Here is a 24667-nt window from a genome sequence, read left to right on the forward strand (position 1 = left end):
TTATCGATGCAGTTATAACATTCGAACATATAAGCACCCTTATAGTCACTAGATTATCGATGCAGAACATTCGAACATATAAGATATGTATATATATATGCCATATAGTGATTTAATATAATAATTATTATTTAGTTTTTATATTAATTTCATAAACTAAACGTAAGTGTTTTTGATACTATTTCCAAAACTCTTTGCTCTGTATAAGTAAATTTATAGCTAACGCAATCATTTCAACACATAGGATAATCGTCTCTAATGTGATAGTACTTTGGCCTAATATTGCGTAAACGTTCAACAATGACTGACACATTAGAGCGATTGAACAACGATACTGAACGTTATCTTTTTGACAGTAAGTTTGAAATTCGTTAAATTCTATTTGATCTATTTCATACTAGCACAAAACACATAATATAATGAATCTTATTACAATAGTGTTAAGAGTTGGTTTTGTTTAAAACAAAACGTAGTGTTATACTTTAGGTCAATCAGATGACCAAATAAACGTGACCCGCTACGTATGTTGATTGTATGTGTGTTTGTTTGTGTGTCACGAGTTGTATTGTGACATTTGCTTTGATGGGATTTAAGCTTTGTTGTAGCATGTTCGATTCCGTAATTTTTTATATATAGTCTTTTCAAGCCAGTTTCAAGTAAACATATAATGTGATTCATTCTATAATAAAAAAAATTATTGATTAGATAAATATATATAATCCTGTTGAGTTTCGCCAGTTTTTCAGGTATTTCTTTCGAATCGGGAGTAAATTTTTCCCAATCATTAACAAAATTATCTTTTGTAGTAAATAAATATTCGAATTTTCTTGAAATTTGTCTTAATCTGGCTCAGCGGTTCATTTATTAATTTAATATTTTTGAACACTTTAACCGAAGACTCAAACCCGGGCAAGCACCAGTTATGTGCTTAATTTGTGTGTTTAACACAAATTAACATGGGCCTCTTGTCTTAATAACGCTAACCAAGCTACTACAGATCAGGATACAGTTCGAAGTGCCATTAATATTTTTTACTATACATAATTGTTGATTTCAAATTACGTGCAAAATTACTAAATTCCAAATAAGTGGATTCGTATGATGAAAATCATACGAATTCACTTATTTGTAATTTAGTATATCATTAAATACTTTTTTAAATACGTTTAGATTAAATAATATATTTACATTTATTTCTTTAAACCTTTTGTTCACATATAACACCTCTTTACTAAATATATATAAAACTCTAAAGCCGTAATAATAGCCCATACGATGACCTCACGGTATTTTATGATCGTGCTTATAATTCGTCTCGTGCTCGGTGAAGAAAATCATCGTGTGAAAATTTACTTCTGAGAATAGAAAATTTTAAACAATCTGTATTTAGGAAGCATTTTTTAAAATCACGTATACGATTGATTTATTGTAATACCCTTTTCATCACTATCGGGACATAAGGTTACGTTTTGCATGCAAAAACTACTTTTATCTTTTTGGATAAATTATTAAATATTTCAAAATAGCGACCTCGCAAATAAAACTTAACAAGCACCCACACTCCTGGCCTCTCTGATTTTGAAGCCTCGTTTCACTACCGTGAAGATGCATTACCACGGTTAATTGTCTATTTATAGTTACAAAGATCTCTGAAAATAGATATTTTGTAATCTTGTGTGAAAAGACAAGCAATTATAACATCTTTTGTAATTTTCCTTTGCGCTTTTTGTTGTACATTGTCTTAGCGTTGATAGAAAAAATGTAATCAGTATGCTGTGTATTCGGTCTTATATGGTCATAGCTGGTTATATCTTGTTCTTTCCAGATATTTTAAATAGTGTTTTAAGATATTTATAATACGTGCAAGATAGGTATGTCATTAGTGTCCTGGGTCACTTTGGTATACTTATTTTTTTATTGTACTTAGGAAAAGGTTTATCAACATGTTGCCCCGATCTTAATTACTTGTTGTAATCAATAAAAATATTATATATCATATTATATGCCATAGAACGCCAGCCATCCCGATCTTGGGCAGCCCGCATCCATCCCGTACCTGCCCACCTTTTTCAAATCGTCGGTACACTTTGCTGCAGGGCGTCCTATACTACGATTGCCTAAGATAAAAATATTGTTGTTCGATTATTCGAAATACTCCATATTACGAGTATATCAAACGGACACACATTCTAGCAAAATAACTGTTCAAAAATGTATGACCTGTCATATCTTGCAAACTGAAAAAGCACCACTTATTCTTTATTTATAATTTAATTAGAACGATGCTGCAAGCATCAATTTTATAAGTATGAACCATTTAAATTTTGCAGTAATATTAATGTTTCATAATTAAACGCCTCACACGCGTTGAAATCTTTTATTGGCACATAGTTCCCGCAAAGTTACTATCCGTTTAATCACTTTTTTGTCGCTGGACGGCTTTCTATGTACACGGCTTTCTTTGTCAAACGCACACCAATATGTCAAGTGCTTACAATTTTTAACAACAACATTGTGTAATAATTTGTGTATTGTGTAACAATGTTTTTATTAAATGTCTATACTTAGGTACCATTATCGATTTTAAAATACAGAGCTGTCCCGTCATATTTTAAAGTCAATAATATACGGCTGTACCTGTAATTGTTGTTTAGGGCGTGATTATTTAAAAATATTGTCTCTTTCTTTCGAATGTTAAAACAGTGATGATAGATAGAGAGAACTAAGACCAGCTAAACGACGTTAATTAGTAAGGCGGTTATTTTTTATTCAATTTAAAGTCTTTCAGCGCCCATCCTTACCAAGGGCACTGGTTACAATATGTGTTTTTAATGAATTACTTATATTCAAAATGCTCTCTTCAATAAGTCGAGTCACAAGTATATTCAGGATAAAACCTGCAATTTGCAAAATTGTATACCATCGAGTTATTGGAGCTCAATAATATTATTTTTAGATCATTCCATTTTAAGAGATAAAATCACAAGATTGATTAATATAACAACAGGATAGATATGAATTCCAAAAGTGACAGGTCCAAGTAAAATGGTCAGCAGTTTGAATTCCGAGCCGTGGCCAAGTGACCTTTGCAGTGTATTATTATACCTGAGTAACGAAATCTAGTGTATGGTGATATAACCGCGGATTTATAAGCAGAAGCGTTTTTGAGTCTGGTCGCTGTGCAGCCGACTATAATGCTAATAAGAAGCATACATAGGTACTGGTCTAAGTACATACATAGAATAGGAAGGCGGACAAGCATATGGACCACCTGATGGTAAGTGGTCACCAACGCCCTTAGACATTGGCATTGTAAGAAATGTCAACCATCGCTTACATATCCAATGCGCCACTAACCTTGGGAACTAAGATTTTATGTCCCTTGTGCCTGTAATTACACTGGCTCACTCACCCTTTAAACTGGAACACAACAATACCAAGTACTGCTGTTTTGCGGTAGAATATCTGATGAGTGGGTGGTACCTACCCAGACGAGCTTGCACAAAGCCCTACCATCAGTACACAAAGCCCTACCACCAGTAACATACGTATACTTCCTGTTTTTACATTATTTAATTATATATTACGTTGTTTTAGTATAGTTTTTACTGAAATGTAATTAATCCTCCTCCCATTTCAAATGAAACCGTTTGTCTGTTGGATGAGCACCCAGTAAAAGATTTCCTAGTACAAAGTCCTTGCAAACTGTTTATATTAACATTTGCAAACGAATAAATATTTTTTGTTTTTTTTTTTCATACATTTATGTGTGTATTTTTACTGCGCATTGACGGCTATGAACGTCTCAGTTTTTTTTTTTTTACACTGCGATGCAATATTTTGCTTAGGTGCTTATTTTTACCGAATTCTATTCTATCCTCGTTTAAGACGTCTTGTATCCACTAGGCGAAAATAACTAGTTTTGAAAATGTATACTAATATATATATTTTTAATAAAAACGCTCACAATGAGAACGTACATTAAAAACTTTAAAACGCAATTACATTATACTGTAATAGTCACTTTATGTTCTTTATGCGAAGCAAACAATTGTTGGATTAGCTGTCTAGTGGTATTTTTATTATTTACTTTTTAAATTGTTATCATTAAGGTGGGAACAGAATAAGTTTTTATGACGCTGCCTTATATGTGTGGAATGTACACACACCTTATTATTATTTTTTTTATTAATTAATGTAATAGTACTGTTCTATATAAAATGCGGTCTTAGTAATTAATCTTAAACGATAATCCATTCAACCAGGTCAAGCATCGCTAAATTTTCATTTGCTTAATTTGTGTTTATATGTCATCTCGTGATTGACGGTTACGGCAATCATCGTGAGGAAACCTGCACGTGGCAGATGAAAATCTGCCACGTGTATCCACTAACCCGCATTGAAGCGTAGTGGAGTAAGCTCAGCACAGCAGTGGGATATTTCAAGGCTTTACTTTACTTTTACTTGTCCTTCATCCGTTGTCCCTTACACTTGTTACACGGGCTCAATCACCAAAGCGATACAAATTATTGCTATTCTGCGGTAAAATAACTATGAGTGGGTAGTATCGACTCGGGCGTACTAGCGCTGTAAAAATATATTATTTCGCTTTTCACAATATTCAAGACTATTAAAAGTTTAGCGTTGATTTGATGCCGTGTCTCCTTCTTTCGAATGTCAAATCGATGATGACAGAAAGAAATGAATCTGTGTTTAACTAATGCCCCTGCTCCTCCCCTTCAAACATGTGTGCGGAGTCGCGGGCGAAAACTAGTATTTCTTTGAAAATGAACTTGGCTATCATTACGTATTGCGTAGTTAGCTTCTGTCTTAATAATAATATTCGCAATTAACCCAGTTCTACTGTGGCAAAATAATATAAAGTTATTATGTAGGCAAATTCATACAATTAAAAAAAAAAAATTAGCAACTATTCTTTCGCAGATTTAACGCCTTCTAACCTCGATGTAACTCAGTTATATTTTTTAGAATTATCTATTTGTTGTAATTAATCCTCGATACAAGGCCACTACAGTGGTCCCGTACTATTTCGTAGATTGGAAGTTGAAAATTACCTTTTCGAATATGTTATGATAGGATATGAGTTAGATTAATTGGACTTAATTTTTAGTGGTCATTGGTCGATGGCGGCCGAAGTCGGACAATGAGCGTTAAGTAAAGAATCTTCGATAACAGCCTGTTAATGTCCCACTGCTGGGCTAAGGCCTCCTCTCCTATTAAAGGAAAAAGTTTGGAGCTTATATCACTACGCTGCTCCAATGTGGGTTGGTAGAATAATCAGTCTGCATTTACTTTATGTTTCTAAATCTTTGTCTGTACTATAATTATATATGACTGCCTCGTTGGTCTAGTGGCGTGATGTAAGGCCGCAGACCCGGAGGTCCTGGGTTCAATTCCCAGGTCGGGCCAATAAAAAAATATTGGGTTTTTCTGTCAGAAAATTCTCAGTAGCATCCCGGAGTCCGGAAGTTGGAAGTGTGTATAATCCCGTGCCTCGGAAAGCACGTAAAGCTGTTGGTCCTGCGCTTGAACTCTTTCCGGTCGTGTCGGATTGCCGTCCCATCGGATTATGAGAGTTAGAGAATAGAGAGTGCACCTGTGTTTGCGCACACACTTGTGCACTATAATATCTCCTGCGTAGTTGCGTAATCTCTCTTGAGATTGGCCGCCGTGGCCGAAATCGGTCTTGAGGACATAAATAATTACATATATTCTGATTTTACTATGGAACCCTAAAAATTTTATATGTATAGTTAAATTATAATGATAATTATTTAGCACCGTTTTAACCGTGATTCGAAATATTATATATATACTTTTACTTGCCTTAATAGCCAACTAGAGTAATGCATAATGCATGCTGTTATTTTACTTACTATCTAGATTGCAAATGTAACAAAGAGAAATTTATAGTAACAGGATTTGTGACGTCATCAGCTTGGTAGATTTTTTTTATATATAATAGATAAGCAGATAGAATAGGCCATCTAATTATATGTAGTCACCACCCACAGACATTGGCGTTGTAAGAAATATTAACACCTTGCACCACCAATCGCCGTCATCCTTAGGATCTAAAATGTCTTCCTTATGTTCTAGATACACAGGCTCACTCACCTCGGAATACAGCAATACTAAGTACTGCTGTTTGTCGGTAGAATGTGATAAGTGGATGGTACCTATCAAGACAAAGTCCTACCACCAAGTATTATGTTTGTCTTAAAATATTTAATCGACGCTGTTCCAATGAGGGTTGGTAGAATACACATGTGGCATAACTGAAATTAGACACATGCAGGAAACAAACCTAAAATCAAACTAATTGAATTAAAGAACTACGTTCTTACTTATAAACGTTGGTTTGTCAGCAAGTGATTTCTCATTATAATATATATATTGTTATGTATTATTGTTATATGTTATATATTATTATTAATTATAATATATATATTGTAATGTATTAATTACCTACATACATAATTACCGTTATATTCTACACAAGCTAGCCATGTGTACAGTCAGCGCATTGTAATTTCATTGTTTACTATGTCTGGACTAGATTTTGATCACGCCGCGTCACGCCTCTTGCCATTCGCTTGTCAGGGTCCAACAGAAAGGCCGCAAGCGGACTAACTTAACGCCACCGCTTATGAAAATCCTATATATTTTTTATTTATTCAATTAAGGGTACAAGTTTTTTGTCTAATATATTTTGATGTAAGACAGTAAACTTTATTTTATTAGTATTCTTTGAAAATAATGATTTTAACTTATATATAATAATAAACAGTTATAGTTAAAAAAGGCTCAATTAATAATTATAAATGTTTGCTTTTCGTTTTTTTTTTTGCATATCAAATCAATCAATCAATCAATCAACAGCCAATCGTTGTCCACTGCTGAACATAGGCCTCTCCCAAGGTGCGCCAAAGCTCCCTGTCCTCCGCCTTCCGCATCCAGTTGGTACCCGCCACCTTCTTAAGGTCGTCGGTCCACCTGGCTGGAGGGCGCCCTACGCTGCGCTTGCCGATTCGCGGTTTCCACTCTAGGACTTGTCTGCTCCAACGGCCATCGGTCCTACGACCTACGTGACCAGCCCACTGCCACTTCAGCCTGCTAATTTTGCAAGCTATGTCGGTGACTCCGGTTCTTTTCCGGATAATCTCATTTCTGATCTTATCCTTCAAAGATACTCCGAGCATAGCTCGCTCCATAGCACGCTGAGCGACTTTGAATTTGTGGACTAGTCCCGCAGTTAGTGTCCACGTTTTGCCGTGGAGTACCGACTTAGAATAGTACTCCCCCAATCTCATCCCGTGGGTGTCGTAAGAGGCGACTAAGGGACGGGGAAAAGGGGGGATGGGCAGCAGCGTCCCCCCTCCCATAAACATCTTACCCCCCTACTGCGCTCGCCAACACGCCTGCCCAGCGCGGCGAGTATGGGCAAACCCCTTCCTTAATGGCAGATGCGCCCAAAAAAAGGCCCCCAGTTACCGGCAAGCCCTATTTTTTTTTTTTGCATATAGTTTGCTTAAAATATATATAATAGTCTCTTCTTTGTCAGAAAACCGATGCATATTTTACATATAAAATGCAGTTTCTTTTTGCTTAATTTAATATTATTATGTACAATGAAAGCTAATGAGATCCAATATGGTTTTAATGCGTGAATATATATTGATGGTCGCGGGTTCATTTGCTTAATTTGTGTTTATAATTCATATCGTGTTCGGCGGTGAAGGAAAAAAATCGTGCGGCATGTATGTATCTAATTTATATGTAATTCTGCCATATTTGTATACAAACCGTATCCTCAAAGACAGGCCTTAGCCCAGCAGTAGGACATTCACAAGTTACTTTATGTACAATAAACGCTAAATAAACTAATAAAATAAAAAAAAATTTCAAAGATACTTTTACTAGCAGTTTTCAATTATCATAATATAATATTATTTGTAAATCAGCCACCACTTCAGAAATTAGATTGTATAAAGAAGAACCGTACATAAATTCTAATTAATTTATTTCACTAATTATAATTTTACTTCAATTCGTTAAAATTAAGTAATAAAAATCTTTTATTATACATAAATATTTATATATTCTTGTCTTTTAATTAGGCTATATAATACTGACCATTGCATTGGTGTGTAAGTGAAAAATAAGAGGTCGATTGCTTAAAACATTTTTTATATCAATGTATATATATGTATTATAGGTAGGCGGACGAGCAAATGGGCCACCTAATTATATGTGGTCACCACCGCCCATAAAAATTGGTGCCAGGAACCTTCGAAACTAAGATGTCATGTCCCGTGTGCCTGTAGTTTCCTTAACTCATCCTTCTAACTGGAACACATCAATACCAAATATTGCTGATTGGCAATAGAAGATGTAATGAGCGGGTGGTATTTACATACACAGACTTGCACGAAGCGAAAGAAGTTATAATAATGACCTGTTGATTTTATTTATTTATATTTTCAAACATTATTTATTTACAAGCAAAAGGGACATAACATCTTCGTTCCCAAGGTTCCCAAGGTAGTGGGCACATTGGAAATGAAAGAAATGGCTAATATTGCTTGCAGTGCCAATGTTTATGGGCAGTGGTGACTTACCATCAAGTTGCCCAATTATGCATTCGCTTACCCATTTCAAAAAAAAAAATCTGTTTATAAGTGTACCATATGTACACACAGTCGAAATGAAAAAAGCCCAATTTAGGATCACGTCTGTATTATTTTCTGATACTAGAATAAACTAAGCTAGACCTAGAAGCTAGAGCTTAAGATAATATTACAGGTGGAAAACAATACCTAAACATTTTGTTGAAAAACATGATCTAAAATATTTGTATTTCGTCTCATTAATGTATAGTAACAGCCTGTAAATGTTCCACTGCTGGGCCTTAGCCCAGGAGGCCTTAGCCTCCTCTCCCTATTTGAGGAGAAGGTGTGGAGCTTATTCCACCACGCTGCTCCAATGCGGGTTGGTGGAATACACATGTGGCAGAATTTCGATGAAATTAGACACATGCAGGTTTCCTCACGATGTTTTCCTTCACCGAAAAGCACGAGATGAATTATAAACAGAAATTAAGCACATGAAAATTCAGAGGTGCTTGCCCGGGTTCGAACCCACGTTCATCGGTTAAGATTCACGCGTTCGAACCACTGGGCCATCTCGGCTTATCTCATTAATGAGCCAAAATAATTGAAATGCTACATAACAGCTCAAGACTAAAAGTATTCGCTCATATTAATCACAAGTAAGTTAATTGGTGTTGATTCAGTCAACTTGGAAACCGCTTTCCGCGTCATGTATTGACATTCACTTATGTGGGAGATTGTAAGTTATACGCTGTAGCGATTATGATGCAATACAACTGATTTATATAGTCAGATAGTTTCGGTTGTATTTTTATCGTGAGTATTGGTTTATTTTTTGTTTAGGGCGAATGAATTGTATTTAATTAACGTACTAATTAATATAATGTATTGGTTGATTTTGTCGTTCATCATTTTTGAGACATCTAATTTTTGTAAATTTTTACAAGCTTTTATATAGCGTCAGCTCTTTGTATATGTGGGTTATGGTTTTTTTTTTTGTTGCTGGTGTCTAGTATACGAAATTGTATATATTAACATTTTTATAGTGTTCTTTTTTCAAATTTTATTAGCCATTTTGAAGTGAATCCGGCTTTCAGGTTAAAATTAAAAAGTGTAACATTTCTATGTAAAGTTTGAGTTAATCACATCAAATAGCAAGAATCACTCATATTACGTTTACTGAGTGACCCTTTTTTATATTTTTGTCTCATGTGCCTGTTGTATGTGCTCTGACTCAATCTTGTACAAAAATGAACAGCTCTTGGTTACTAGCTAAGATATTATCTGAACAAGTAATATGATTAATATCATAATTAATTCAAATTATTGAGTGAGCATTGTTTTTCGACTTATTCATAGTTCCACGTTCGCTTCCGCTTGTGCCGACGACCACCTTTCACAAACATTCCTCAAACCACGGCCACCGGACAATATAATGATATAAGTTAATATAATAGAACCTTGACCAGGGACAGGATCTCGACCAATGTTAAAAACTTCCAAAATAAACCTTATTGCATTGTAACAAGCTCTAATAATGGAAACAAAAAAGGTCATAACTAATTAGTCGTAATTATTACACTAAATATATCAATTTAAAGTTATAAAAACATACAAAATTAAATTTTATTGCATTGTAATAAAGTCTAAAAATTATCAAAAGAGGTGAAATTTTATTAGCCGTTTATTACAATATTAAGTATTAATTCATAAACGTAAAAACGTTGTAAAATAAATCATATAACAAGGCAATAAAAGCTAAGAATGAATGTGGTAAAAGTAATAAGATTGGCAATTCATATAGAACCTTTTTTTTTATTTACCAGTCTATGTATGGAGTGTCAATGTAATTTGGTTGATTAATATCACGCCAATTTATAAAGTTACAATAGTTAAAATATTTACAAAGTAAATTGAAGCGTACAGCTATTGTAATAGATAATAAAATATAAATTCTGATTTTCGTACTCTATTTCTTGGTTAACTTTTGCCAGTTCTCTTAAAAGGTTTTTAAAGTAAATCGAAGCTTCTGTATTCATATTTAAAGGTTTTTTTTAAGTGGCATAATTAAATCCGCAACGGTTGGACGTTATTGATTGTTACTCCAGTGTTTTTCTGCGAAAAACCAGGAGTCAATTAGAATTTTTTGTACCGTAAATAATAAGTTCATGAACCTCTTATATATAAGACTTTATATACATATATAAATATTAATTATTATTAATATCTTTTTCAATTCCATGCATCTAAATCCAGGTATATAAAAAAGGAAAGAGAAATAATCAGTAACAGTAAGAGCCTGTAAATGTCCCACTGCTGGGCTAAGGCCCCTTTTGAGGAGAAGGTTTGGAGCTTATTTCACCACTCTGCTATAATGCGGGTTGGTGGAATACACATGTGGCAGAATTTCGATGAAATTGGACACGTGCAGGTTTCCTCATGATGTTTTCCTTCACCGAAAAGCGCGAGATGAATTATAAACAGAAATTAAGCACATGAAAATTCAGAAGTGCTTGCCCGGGTTTGAACCCACGTTCATCGGTTAAGATTCACGCGTTCTTACCACTAGGCGATCTCGACTTTAGAGAAATAATATGTTACTCATAATATAAATGCGAAATATTAATATTTACTAAACAATTACGCTCTAAGGATTATTATTATTCATAAAAACATTACGAAAATTATATTTTGCTAATGCGTCTGAGTATAACTAAATGCTAGTAAATCTAAGTCAGCGCGTTTGCTCGGATATAAGTTGATCTTATTCAAGCAAACTTAGCATACTGATTGGTGACCGCTGCATGCATCGCAACGATGACGCTTGTACACGTCATCATCATTGGTATTTAAACCAAGAGGCCTATACGCAAATCTTTCATCATAACCTCGGTAATTTATGAGTTCTGTAAATGCCCTCATGGTCTATTGGCTGTATGTGTCAAGGTACTTGTCTCAAATACCGGATATGTTAAAAGTTGTTAGAACTTCTCAGTAACTGCCCGAAGTTAGTATGTGGATTGGTCTACACTGGGATTTGAACCCAGGACTTCGCCACAAATAATACACCAGTCATGTTTAGTAATCCGCGTGAAGTATATCTTTATCGAATAAGTACAGTTCGTGCGTGGTCTATATTTACGTAACTTAATATTTTATTCAATGTACATAATGTTCCCGAGATCTCGTAAGACTTGAGATTCTATTATCTGTGCTAAGCTTAGACAATGTGAAATAAGTTTTTATATTTTAACGTGACCTTCGTTTCTTAATGTAGCGATTAACCTTTTCAGTTTAGCCAGCAGTGGGACATTTAAAAATTCGATTGGGTAGGTATCACTCACTCATCGCATATTACCATCACCTAACAGCAATACTTAGTATGTTTGTTTGAAGGGTGAGTGAGCCAATATAGGTATGGCAAAAAGGCCACTTGATGATAAGTGGTCACCATCGCCCATAGAGGTTAGAATTGTAATAAATTACCAATGTGCTATCACCCTTGGAAACTAGGATGTTATGTCCTTTGTGCCTGTAATTGAATTTTTGTATTTTCGTTACCGAATTAAGATAGTTTTTACTCTGAATAAATAGTACTTGTAATGCTTTTACATTAATTCAAAAAATATATTTAATATACACTAAATTTAAATTGGTATTCTGTTTCGTTTATAACCTTATAAAGCGTCTATCTCAGCCTTATATGGACCTCAATTTGTTAGATATCATCTTAAAAGACCATTATGTGTGTGAAATGCTACCTTTACAGTTTTATTGTGAAATCATTTTTTTTTAATCTTGATAACTTGCTCGATTGCCGAGCAACGAAAGATAATGAGTTTACACTTTGTGTATTTTTCTTGTTTTCTAATGTTTAATTATTTTGAAATACGACGGCTTATAGCTTACTATTTAATAACTGTGATTAGTAACGTCCTTAAATTAATGATGGCTTTGTCAGCGATTGACATTTGTGACTATAAATATTATTTATAATAAAATAAATTATTCTGGAATAATCTATAATTTGAAATTGAAAACGGTATTGAATTCTTATTGCGTTTCAATACAATTTTATTTATTTCTTTCTTACAACAATTATTTTTACAGAGAAAACCTAATGCCGATATATTCGTTTAAATAAATTGATGACGTGAATTATAATACAAATTCCATTTTTAAATGAAATTAGATTTAATCAATCGAATCATATGGAACACTTTCAAATGTTTCAACAGATTAAAAATTTAGTACACAGATAATGATATTAAAGATATGACGTGAGATACGGTAGAATTCTGACATTCAATAAAACTGACAAGAGAACAAAAGGAACAGATTAAAAATGCTATACGTTTCATACATAATGTAATACTCCGTTAATAGCCAAAGGACAAAGGCCTTCTCTCCTTTAAAAGGAAAGTTTTGAAGCTTTTACAATCACGGTTTATGTCAAAAGTTACGTTATAATATAAAAACAGATATTTTTGCCGCGAATGCGTTTTTATTTAGTACTGATTTTATTATTATTATAAATTCGGCTTATTAATACTTTACTTTTTATTAATAATTATTAACTGAAAAACAATAACTAAGTACCGACGTTAACTTATATTCATTATTCATTAATTAATTAATGATGACGACAAATTTATTTAATGTAATGTTTTTTAGGACTTAATTAAATTATTAAATATATTTTTTTCTGCTACTGAGAATTTCCGACAGAAAAACTCAAAAACTTTTTATTGGCCCAAGCTGGAGTATGAACCCAGGACCCCCCGGATCTGCGGTTATCTATTCTGCCACTAGACCAACGAGGCAGTCTTGTTATATATGTTATATGTAATACTAATACAAATAATAAATAATAATGTCCTTAAACAGTTCCGTATGGAATGACCTGACTCATACAGACATTAATATAACTAGCCCACTTATTATAACTTGCCAGTAGCAATTCACTCGTACAAGGTTACGGAGACTTGACTATATAATGCCCCGGCTGTACGTGTGTCACAATATATATGTTATAAAATATTTCATTAAAAATATCTTATAATGTAAACAAAATAAAATACATTTTATTATGTTTGGTATCAATAAAGTTCTCTTTATTTAACATCTCACTTCTGGACAAAAGCTTCCATCCTTCTGAAAGAGAAAGCTTATTCCACAAAGCTGGTCTAAAGCGGATTGATTGATGATGATGAAAAAAGTCAATAATGAGCCGCTACAAGATTATATATATTTTTTAAATGTTATATATAACTTTATTACTATATTTTATATAAAGAAAATATTATTTACATAAAAAATACTATAATGTATTTTTTAGTATGTGTTTTTCTTAATGCGCTAAGAAATGACTCTTTGAACGGGTTGGATTTGATTGGATGATGAGTGTATTACATCAATTGCACTGTTATATAATTAAAAAAACTACACGACGCTTATGTACCCCTGGTAATTGTTTTTGACATTTCGCGTCCCTCGCTACCCTGGCGGCTAGATCGATCGGTCTTCTCGCTCTACATAACATCTGGTGCTTTATATTATTACTAAAGAACAAAGAGAGGATATTTCTACTTCACTTAAGTGTATTAAGCTAGAATGTATGTAGTCGAAAGGTCGAATAAGAAAAATTAAAAAATGTTTTAGACTTTTTCAATATAACTTATTACTTAAAACCAAAGCATGACCTACCCGATGTAATTTGTAGATAAGAAAATAAGAGATTGTATTTTAAAAAGGTAATTCCTAAAGTCCTGGTAACGGAAAGTTAATTATTATTAAAATCGAAGGAATTTCTATATCAGCGATCCTCGTCGATCTTCGAGCAGTATCTAGCTGTTATATGTGTATCTAGATAGATAACAACAGACAGACATATGCACATATACATGTACGAATGTATATAGTAAAAATACTTCTTTGTGCTGTGATCAGGCCCGGATTTAAAGAGTCAAGGCCCCTAGGTACTTTTAAAATTAAAAGTATATAATTTTTGGCTGGTTGATGGCTCGTTTTCTAATAAATACTATAAAGTCCGAAGATATTAGTTCATAATTAACATACTACCTTTAAAGGTCAGAACTATAGATAGGCAATTACTAATCAGATAATAAAGAAATTCCTAAAAATCACGTACAAAAATATTTAAACAGAAGGGCTTATTTTTTTTTGAAAAGTCAGTTCATCTATTTGCCATATTACCGAAAAAGTACAAGCCACTCGAATTTCAAGAACTAAAAACAATACTATTACCGACTTTATTTATTGTATATAATATATCTGTTGACCTATAAACATAGCATTTTGAAATGGTTTTTATTATATAATGGTTTTTATAAGGAGACAAGCGAGGTTGTTTTCCCGTATTTATTGTAACTAAAAGATCACTTGCTATGACTCTTGCCCTGTTATTATTATTTTCATTAAAAAAGCTAACAATAATGAATAAACACGTTTTTATGTAAACTTTGTCTAGGAATAAAATTTAGTTTACTAGATAGTTTTAACAACGGATCGAATAACTCAATCGTTTGAGCTTATTTAACCTTTTTAATAAAACCTCCCTAAATATCGTGATGTAAGGTTGGCAGCATTGAGTAGTTTTAAATGAAAAGGTCTGTTGTAATAGCGCCAGCAGCTTGATAAATTATTACTAAAGACAATCTATTATTAACTTAATAACCATTTAATTTAATTATATACTGTTTTTAGAATTTAACTTGAAAGCTTATATTATAATATAATTATAAAGTCTGAGTATGACGGACGGGATATACAATATTGCCCCAGCGCCCGCCATTTTAGGTCTCAGATGACGTCATCTTACTGTGCCCTAATTAGGGCATCGAGAATAAAAAATAAGGATAAGTTCACAAATTCTATTGAAAATTCTTCTTATATATATATATATACGAAGAATTTATATATATATATATATATATATATATATATATATATATAAATTCTTAGATAGACTATAATTTGAACACATATATATTAACAAATTACAAACAATGTAAAATATTCAAATTTCATCTTTTGTTAATAAAAAATATTTTCTTGCTGATTTAATACTGGTTCAACTTTTTATTCGTATTTTTCAAAGAAAACAATTTTGTTCAGTAGGTGTGATTTTAATAAAACTACAAATACCGCAGGATGGCAATACCGCGTTCTGGCAATAAAATAAATTGCCTTTATCTGTCAAAATATTTTCAATGACAAATCCGAGTATGAAAGTTGGAAGATACGTAATAATTCAAAAACCGCAAATAAATTCGTTAATTGCTCTCCGAGAGTGTGGGACGTGAAGTGCTTGTGTATTCGAACTCATTTGTGCCCTTTCATATCCCCAACTGTGTTTCATAAACTTGATTGTCCACGATTACTTCAGGCGTTAACTATATATTAAAAGACAGCTGGTATTTCGAAGATTTACTAATTCATCCGAACCAGAACACCACCTCGCCCCGCTAAATAAACACAAAGTTTGTATCAAGATCGGGATCAATAATGGCTCTAAAATATCAAAACCCGATGTATGTCTTTTATTTGTATTGTAAAAATACGTATACACATGTTTTTTATGTGTGTGTGTATGTGTGTTTAATATGAATTGTTATTTTTAATCCGTACGTACAACTTCCGTCCGCACAAAGCGCGGCACCGTGCAGCAGTAACAGATGTTAATACCGGCCACTGTAACGTTCGTACCTTTTACCAATAACCAGATCTCAAGGTTCGAAACCACGCCCGAGCATTCTCTTAACTACATAGAAAGCACCGGCCGCCCTCTTACCGACCTGTTTACGAATTAATTAATATTCTATTGTGTTATTATTGGTAAATACAGTTGAAATAATGAAATACTAGCTTTCAGTCGCGGCATCGTCTGCGTGTTTGGGGGGGAGGCATGTGCTAGTTGTAAAGTCCATGTCCTAAGGGTTTCAAACTTACTTCATACCAAATTTCATCAAAATTGGTTCACTGGTATAACCGTGAAAGCGTTACATTCGCCTTTATAATATTAGTATATATTTGTTACCTATAATAAAGTTAAGGGTATTTTAATTGGACCTGCAGGGATAGACGATTATACATATTTTCGTTTGACAAAGAACACGTACATTATGACGATATGACGAGTTCACGGTCAACCTTCTATGGTGGACAGACACAAGAACAAGGAGAATTAGAGCTGATTGTTATGTTCGTGTAAGTAAAGGCAGAAGGGATATAACATCTTAGTTCTGTAGGCGTTTTTTTATCAGTAACATCCTGTTAATGTCCCACTGCTGGGCTAAGGCCTCCTCTCCCTTTTGAGGAGAAGGGTTTGGAGCTTATTCCACCACGCTGCTCCAATGCGGGTTGGTAGAATACACATGTGGCAGAATTTCAATGAAATTAGACACATGCAGGTTTCCTCACGATGTTTTCCTTCACCGTTAAGCACGAGATGAATTATAAACACAAATTAAGCACATGAAAATTCAGTGGTGCTTGCCCGGGTTTGAACCCACGATCATCGGTTAAGATTCACGCGTTCTTACCACTAGGCCATCTCGGCTTTCTTTATCAATTTCATGTAATTTTATTTCTTGTAATTAAGTCAAAATAATTTTATTGTATAATTTAAGCTAAAATATTATATAAACATGTATATTATGTTTTAAGAAAATAAACGGAATTGAATTGAAAAAAGGCTTGGTAATATGGCGTTGTAAGCGATGGTTGATGTTTCTTACTGTGCCAATACATTTGGGTTTCCCTTCCGACTTCAACGGCGTCCTAAGCCGAGGTCCGGCCTCACAGCAGGCGCCCTTAGGATGTCCGTTTCTCTTGAGCCCCTCGTGTGGCTCCCAACATCCTGCTGAGTTCAACTCGCCCAATCCCGGTGACGCTGTAGAGGCCATTAGGGCCAACAGCAACTAGACAGTTCGAAAAAAAAAGATATTTGGGTGGTGGTGACCAATGTTGGTACCAGTCCACTCACCATAAATAAACCTTCACAAATAGATATTAGCTATCTGAATATTTGTTCTCACAGAATAGTTAAACTGATACCAATGTAATGATATTAAAACTAAAACCGCACTATCAAATAACATATTCTAGTAAATGTTAACCAATCGGTATACATAACAGGACAAATATGCCATTCAATGTGTACATTTAACCTTTACTGCATCGTTAGTGTATTAGCTAACTCATATAACTGTATATCCTGACCGCCTCGTTGGTCTAGTGGCTTAATGTAAGGCCACAGACCCGGAGGTCCTGGTTTCAATTCCCAGGTCGGGCCTTTAAAAAGTAATTGGGTTTTTCTGTCAGAAAATTCTCAGTAGCAGCCCGGAGTCTGGAAGTTGAAAGTGTGTACACTCCCGTGACTCGGAAAGCACGTAAAGCTGTTGGTCCTGCGCCTGACCTCTTTCCGCTCGTATAGGATTGCCGTCCCATCGGATTATGAGAGTGAGGGAATAGAGAGTGCACCTGTGTTTGCACACACACTTGTGCACTATAATGTCTGCTGCGTAGTTGGCTAATCTCTCTTAAGATTGGCCGCCGTAGTAATCTGTCTGGAGGACATTATTATTATATCCAGAAGGGATGGGATACAACCCCGATTCTGGCCATTAACAATATCAGTAGCGGCTGAAAGTTGGAAGTGTGTACATGGTTTCCACCACGTACACACTTCCAGCTCCAAACTTCTCCTCAAAAAAGGAGAGGAGATTTTTTAATTTTTAATGGGAATACATACAAAATGTTGTATCTATACGAGTTCCTTCGTTCAGACGAAGGTCTTAACAAAGGAACATACCATAAATATGCATTGTAATCGGAACTGAACCGATATGTTAAATTTCAACTCCGTGGGTAAGTGGAACTGGTTCTGATCCAGCTTGCAAGATTTTATCTAAACAAACATTGCAAGTTAAATGAAAGCTTTTAAAAATACTTTCAGCGCAATTTTCAATGTGTTATCTATACTAGTATATAAAGCTGATGAGTTTGTTAGTTTGTACTCCCTTATCACAGGATGTCTATAATAGCGTATTTATTAAGAAAGCTTACACGGCCTTACTTGTAAAGGTTAATTAGCGGGTCATTAGTTAAACAATGCTGTGTCTTCTTCTTTCGAATGCGCAATGAATAATGAGAGAAAGGGCGAAATCGGTGTTGTCACTTGTATGATAATTATACTATAATACATATACAACAATATCGTTTTGTGTACTATAAACGGTGATATGTTTATTATGTACTCAAACGAATTTATTTGTTATTAAGTTAAAACAATTTCATGATACAATTTCATGCCTACAACAAAGTGTAATAAATTAAAATAACTGCCTATTATATTGGTAATTTGATTCCTATAAGTAATAAGGAAATGGGTTTTTTTAAATAACGAAATATGTTTATACCGACCAATACACCTTGACGTTCAGCCGGAAGTCACATTACCAATTAAATTCGCTTGCCGATCGGATATATTTAGAGCAAAAAACTGAATACTTTGTGATATGCTAACTTGTTTATTTTAAACGTCAATTTTTGGAATAATTTGTTCATATAAGGATTATTTTATCTGTGTATATAATTTGTCAACGTTCGCCATTTTGTTTCGATTACGATTTACCTAAAATGGCGGCTATAAAATTTTGCAATCAAGCATAGTTTAAATTTAAATAAAATGGTCAACATTAATGAATCATCTTAATAAGTTGAATTTAAAATTGCGCCATATGCATTTTCTGTGGTTTTCCACAAATATATTTTGAAAATATTCATCTATTAAATTATCTGTGATAAAATTCTCGATAACAACTACTACTATGGAAGTTGTTAGTGTTTACGTCGTAGGATAATCAAAAAAATCAGATTTAATTATTATTGCCTTCTTTCTTTTCTATGTCTATAAACCTCTTAGAAAAGCCATGTTTCGACCAATCAGAATAAAGATTTTATTTATCAACTCTTAGATCAGCCAATCAGCGTTTAAGTTTACAATTAACCTAAATAAAACAGGGTTTTTCGCAACGATTCTAAAAATAGTTCAGACTTATGTAAAAACCTCAATCGTTCGCGAGGATCCGATTTTTTTCAATTATCATACGATATTTACATGTCTGTGCGTGGGTAAATCACGTAAAACAGCTGGTCCTGTGCCTGAACTCTCATAAGTGGATCAGATTACTCTTCCATCATTCCTTCTAATTCATACTCTACCATCATTATGAGAATGAGGTATAAAAGCTTAATGGTACTTGCCCTTCCGTTCAAATCCGTTAAGATCTATAGCCACCGAGCCATTATGACATATTTGCAACGCACGTTGTCCTCAAAAAATCATAAAAAGCTAAACAGATAACGTTGATGAAAATCTATACACAAAGATTTTGTTGTGTACTAATCGGAATTCCCTTGTACATTTATCTAAAGTATTTATCAATTGCGGACAAATGATCAATGTTACTATATATAGGGTTCAGACGAATGCGTGCGGTTTCCGAGGTGAACGGCGTTCTGTGCGATTATAGTTGGACCACCTTGTCTATAGTTATTTCTTTATTAATAACTGGTTAAAAAATTATAGGTATGTTACGCACCGATGGCCCTGTGGTTAGAACACGTAAATATTACCCGATGATTGCGGGTTCAATATGAAACATCGCGAGGAAATCTGAATCGATAAATCCGGCACATGTGTACCCACGTATCAGTTTTGGAGCAGCTTGGTGGAATAAGCTTTTTATGAGACACGTGTCAACTATTGTAATATGCCAGATACATTTAAGCAAGTACAGACAACATCCGTGTATATAAATTCTCATGTCTATCGAGCGATAACATGATGTAAGGGATACGTGAACGTATGGATTTCGAAAGACAAAATACATTATTTTTTACATATGAAATAGCCGTGTACCCGATATCCTATCGAAAACATTACTCACCGAATTTCAAACATTAAAAAAGGCGAACTTCTATATAAGATTTCATCCCCCATTTAACTCCTTTGGGAGATTAATTTTGAAACATCCTACGTTGCATAAGGAATTTCTGATCAAATTTTCATCCCGCTAGAGATTAGACCTAGCGGCTTAGGCTGTGCGTGGTTTGATATATGATAGATTTATCTATGACCTTCTAGGTTAGGAATTCGAATAGTTTTAGAAACAAAATAACTATTCCTAAATAACTAAATAATGTGATAATAATGATTTCGTTAGTGCAAGTCATATTATTAGCAAAGATTAGCAGCCATTTTCAGTAACAATCATTTTGTTCTGAACAAATCAAACAGTAACAGCCTGTTTTTGTCCCACTGCTGGGCTAAGGCCTCCTCAAAAACCTACCTTCTCCTCATAAGGGTTTGAGGAGAAGGTTTGGAACTTATTCCACCACGCTGCTCCAATGCGGGTTCGTAGAATAAACATGTGACATAATTTCAATGAAATTAGACACATGCAGGTTTCCTCACAATGTTTTTCCTTCACCGTCAAGCACGAGATGAATTATAATCACAAATTAAGCACATTCAAATTCAGTGGTATTTGCCCGGGTTTGAACCCACGATCATCGGTTAAGATTCACGCGTTCTAACCACTGGGCCATCTCGACAGATCAAAGGTACATATCAATTTAAATGCATACGCGATGGCTTATTTTAAGCCAACATGTATTGCTAACTAAATGTGTAACCAGATATCGACCCGGTGACCTCTGCCAAAATACACACACACACACACACACACACAAACTTCCCTTTCAATTGTTGATGCTAATGTATACATTCCTGATATACACTTGTGTGTGTAAAATAGGTACACTTCAACATATTGTTAATGTTTTCAATAGCAGGACATTTTTAGTGCAGACATTCTAATTTATGATGTATTTTATCTAAAATGCATAACATTTAAATATTTTACTATAATGGTTACTCCTGGTACTCAGGCTTATGAGAAGTCAAAACTTTAGGTTTATATGAATCATAGTAAAAGTAATTATTGTTTAGGTTTTTTTCCTAATTGTTCCATTTTCAAATTTCGTTTTTATCGTTACAGATGGCACGCCGACGAAACGTCAGCGTCCTCGCGACATGTCGCTCGCGGAACCACCGCATACAATGGAGATCGCGCAGATTCTCATATCGTTGCTTCACGCTTGGGGCCTGGACCCGGACTTGGATAGGGTCTGCGAGTCCAAACTTGGGTTACTTCGACCAATGGTATGATAATTCATTATACATTATATATATATATTTGAGACAAGATAGTGGACAGAGCTATCCAGGTTGAAATATGTCATCATTGTTAAATTTTTATCTACTTCTTATCTCGTGGTTGGTGGTGAAATGACGCATACCAAAGAAACCTGCATGTGTCACATGAAATTCGGCGATGTGTGTATCCACAAACCCGCACTGGAACAGCAGAGAAGGATCATTTCTGTTACTATACCTTATGTATTATGTATACAACACGACACAAGTTTTCAAATTTGTTAAGTTAACAAAACGCAAAAAGTTGTAACCTTTAGCATCCGTGAAACGCCATCTTTCTTCAACAAAAATACAAATCATCAATTTGATTCCCGTAATTTTAGGTGCCCGTATGTTTCGGTGTGGTGTCTCGTCACGGCCACATGGCCGTGCAACTACCAACCAGGCTAGGAGGATGGGCGGAGGCTTGCGCGTCAGCACCTGATGATCCATTACTCTTAACGTCTGATCTTCCCGTAGAACTATTACGTCAAGAGAAATTGACCAGGTACTTATCCTTCACACTTGGTGTTTAAAAGAGTTTTAAATAAAAATTTTTTTTAAAAATAATATCAATATATATGTAATATGTACATATACGTAACCGTATAATTTCTAAAATATAAGAACGAATTGAATCGTACTTACTATTTAATATCAATTATTATTTTATACTTATTAATATCAATTAATCTTTAAAAAACTATGAATGTGTATTGTAACTTTGTCAAAATGCTTATAAATACTACAATAGTTAATGATCTACAGATTATTCACCTCCAAGTTGCACTGGGAGCTCAGTACGACCCTCACAACAAACCACCTGCTGTCCATCGTGGCGCTCGCCAACACCCTCATGTCGATGAGCAATGCTAGTTTCGTTCCCGAGCAAGAGGTCGCTAGAAGACTACATAGGTACAACGAAATTAGTCACTTTTCATTTTTGACTTTAACAAGGCTTTTGATCAAGTTTACCTTTTAATATTTGCTTACTAATATATAGGTTTTTCGTTTAATTATTATTGGTTAGCAAATTTGACTTGTATTTCGAATATAGATTAAAAAAAGTGTCATAAAATATATAACAATGATATCTTTTCTTACAATGTAAAGGTGTTCTACAAGGTTCGATTATAGGTTATTTTTATTGTTAACAGTTCTAATATTGAGCGAATAAGTATTAAGAACTTAGTGTTTTAAAAAACAGTTAATAAATTATCATTAGATAAAAAAATTAATTAAATGAAGTATCTTTACTTAGTTTGTAGCAAAATTTATTTGAAGTTTACTACTAAGTGTGTACTCGTGTTATATCAAATGCGAACGCTCAGACCTACAACCCGTACATCGTCATGGGCTGGCGATGAAGAGCGCGAAGAACAGTTGGCGGCTCAGCAAGCGCACATCAAGCAGGGTTGGTCGTTACTCGCTACGCTGCACTGCGTGTTGCTCCCAGATAAAGTTGTTGCCGCTGGTAAAGTATCTAAGAATTTAGAAATGTTATTACGAAGTTATTACTTAAGATAGTTATTATTATGGTATATTTATCAAAATAAAATCAATTCACTTGTAAAAAAAGAACTGTGCTAACTGAAATAAATCTCTGGGTCGGGCCCATAATAAAGTTTGATACCATCTGATGGTAAGTGGTCACCAATACCCATAAACATTGGCAATGTAAGAAATGTTAACCATCGCTTACATTGCCAATGCGCCACCAACTTTGGAACTAAGATGTTAGGTCCCTTGTGCCTGTAATTACACTGGCTCACTCATCCTTCATTGTAATTACACAGTTATTGAATTTTTCTCTGTACTAAATTGTCAGTAGCTGCCAGGAAAAAATTGGCAGTGTCACTTGGCGAATTTAGTATATAGCACAATCAATACATTGAATATGATAGAGATATTTTGCAAATTGGCTAGATTGAAATTTGGTACAATAGGTGCAAAGAGCTTCAAGCGTCCCCAAGTGGAGATGCTCGCTCGGCGATGGCAGCACCATTGTCTGGAGGTGCGGGATGCGGCGCAGGCGCTTTTACTTGCGGAACTCGGCAGGTTGGTGACAGGCTGACTTCCTTGCTGATTATATATAATATATATATATATATATATATATATATATATATATAAAGTATTTACTTTGTTCTATGTCGAATAAGACGCAAAGAGTTATGAGTTTGTTAGTGTTAAACTTCGGCTTAAACGGTAACAGTAACAATCTCCTTTGTGGGGATAAAGTTTGAGCTTATTCTACCACGCTGTTCTAATGCAGTTTGGTGACACTTGTATATTTTTATTCGCCACTTAAAAATGAATTAATCATAAACTTAAATTAAGCACATGAAAATTCAGTGATGCTTACTCGGGTTTGAACCTGTAATCTTTGATTAAGTTTTCGTGTTTTGACGAAGGCAATATACAAGATATATAAAAAATGTTACATATTATATAGATACATACAAATAGTTATATACAATTAGTTTTATATCCTTGTCAAATATAAGTCTCTTCCAAATAAACAACTAATTTTCCAGGTTAGGTCCGAAAGGCCGTAAATCGCTGGTTGATAATTGGGCGCAGTTTCTTCCTCTATATACGCACACGGAGAGCATAAACCCTCACGCGGCACAGAAGGAGCCAGCCGAGAAGGTTGCAAGAGACGTGAGTCACAAAAACAAAATATTATAGAATACTAGTGTTACCCCCATTTAGGTAAGAATTGTTTGTGTTAAGGGGCGGGATTGTT

The 24667-nt window shown here is 34.3% G+C and overlaps 1 protein-coding gene across 2 annotated transcripts in view; it reads left to right on the forward strand.

Moving 5' to 3' along the window:
- The window catches only part of LOC126779050 (WD repeat-containing protein 7), a 129406-nt gene that overhangs the window by 100114 nt on the left and 4625 nt on the right, over positions 1-24667 (forward strand). For both annotated transcript variants that reach the window (XM_050502824.1, XM_050502825.1), the window contains 6 exons: positions 21722-21885; positions 22263-22426; positions 22687-22833; positions 23250-23392; positions 23865-23976; positions 24456-24582. In XM_050502824.1, the coding sequence (XP_050358781.1) occupies positions 21722-21885; positions 22263-22426; positions 22687-22833; positions 23250-23392; positions 23865-23976; positions 24456-24582 (857 nt within the window). The remainder of the gene's footprint in view (positions 1-21721; positions 21886-22262; positions 22427-22686; positions 22834-23249; positions 23393-23864; positions 23977-24455; positions 24583-24667) is intronic.

Source organism: Nymphalis io, chromosome 28, assembly GCF_905147045.1.
Source record: "Nymphalis io chromosome 28, ilAglIoxx1.1, whole genome shotgun sequence".
In the NCBI taxonomy this organism is placed as follows: domain Eukaryota; kingdom Metazoa; phylum Arthropoda; class Insecta; order Lepidoptera; family Nymphalidae; genus Nymphalis; species Nymphalis io.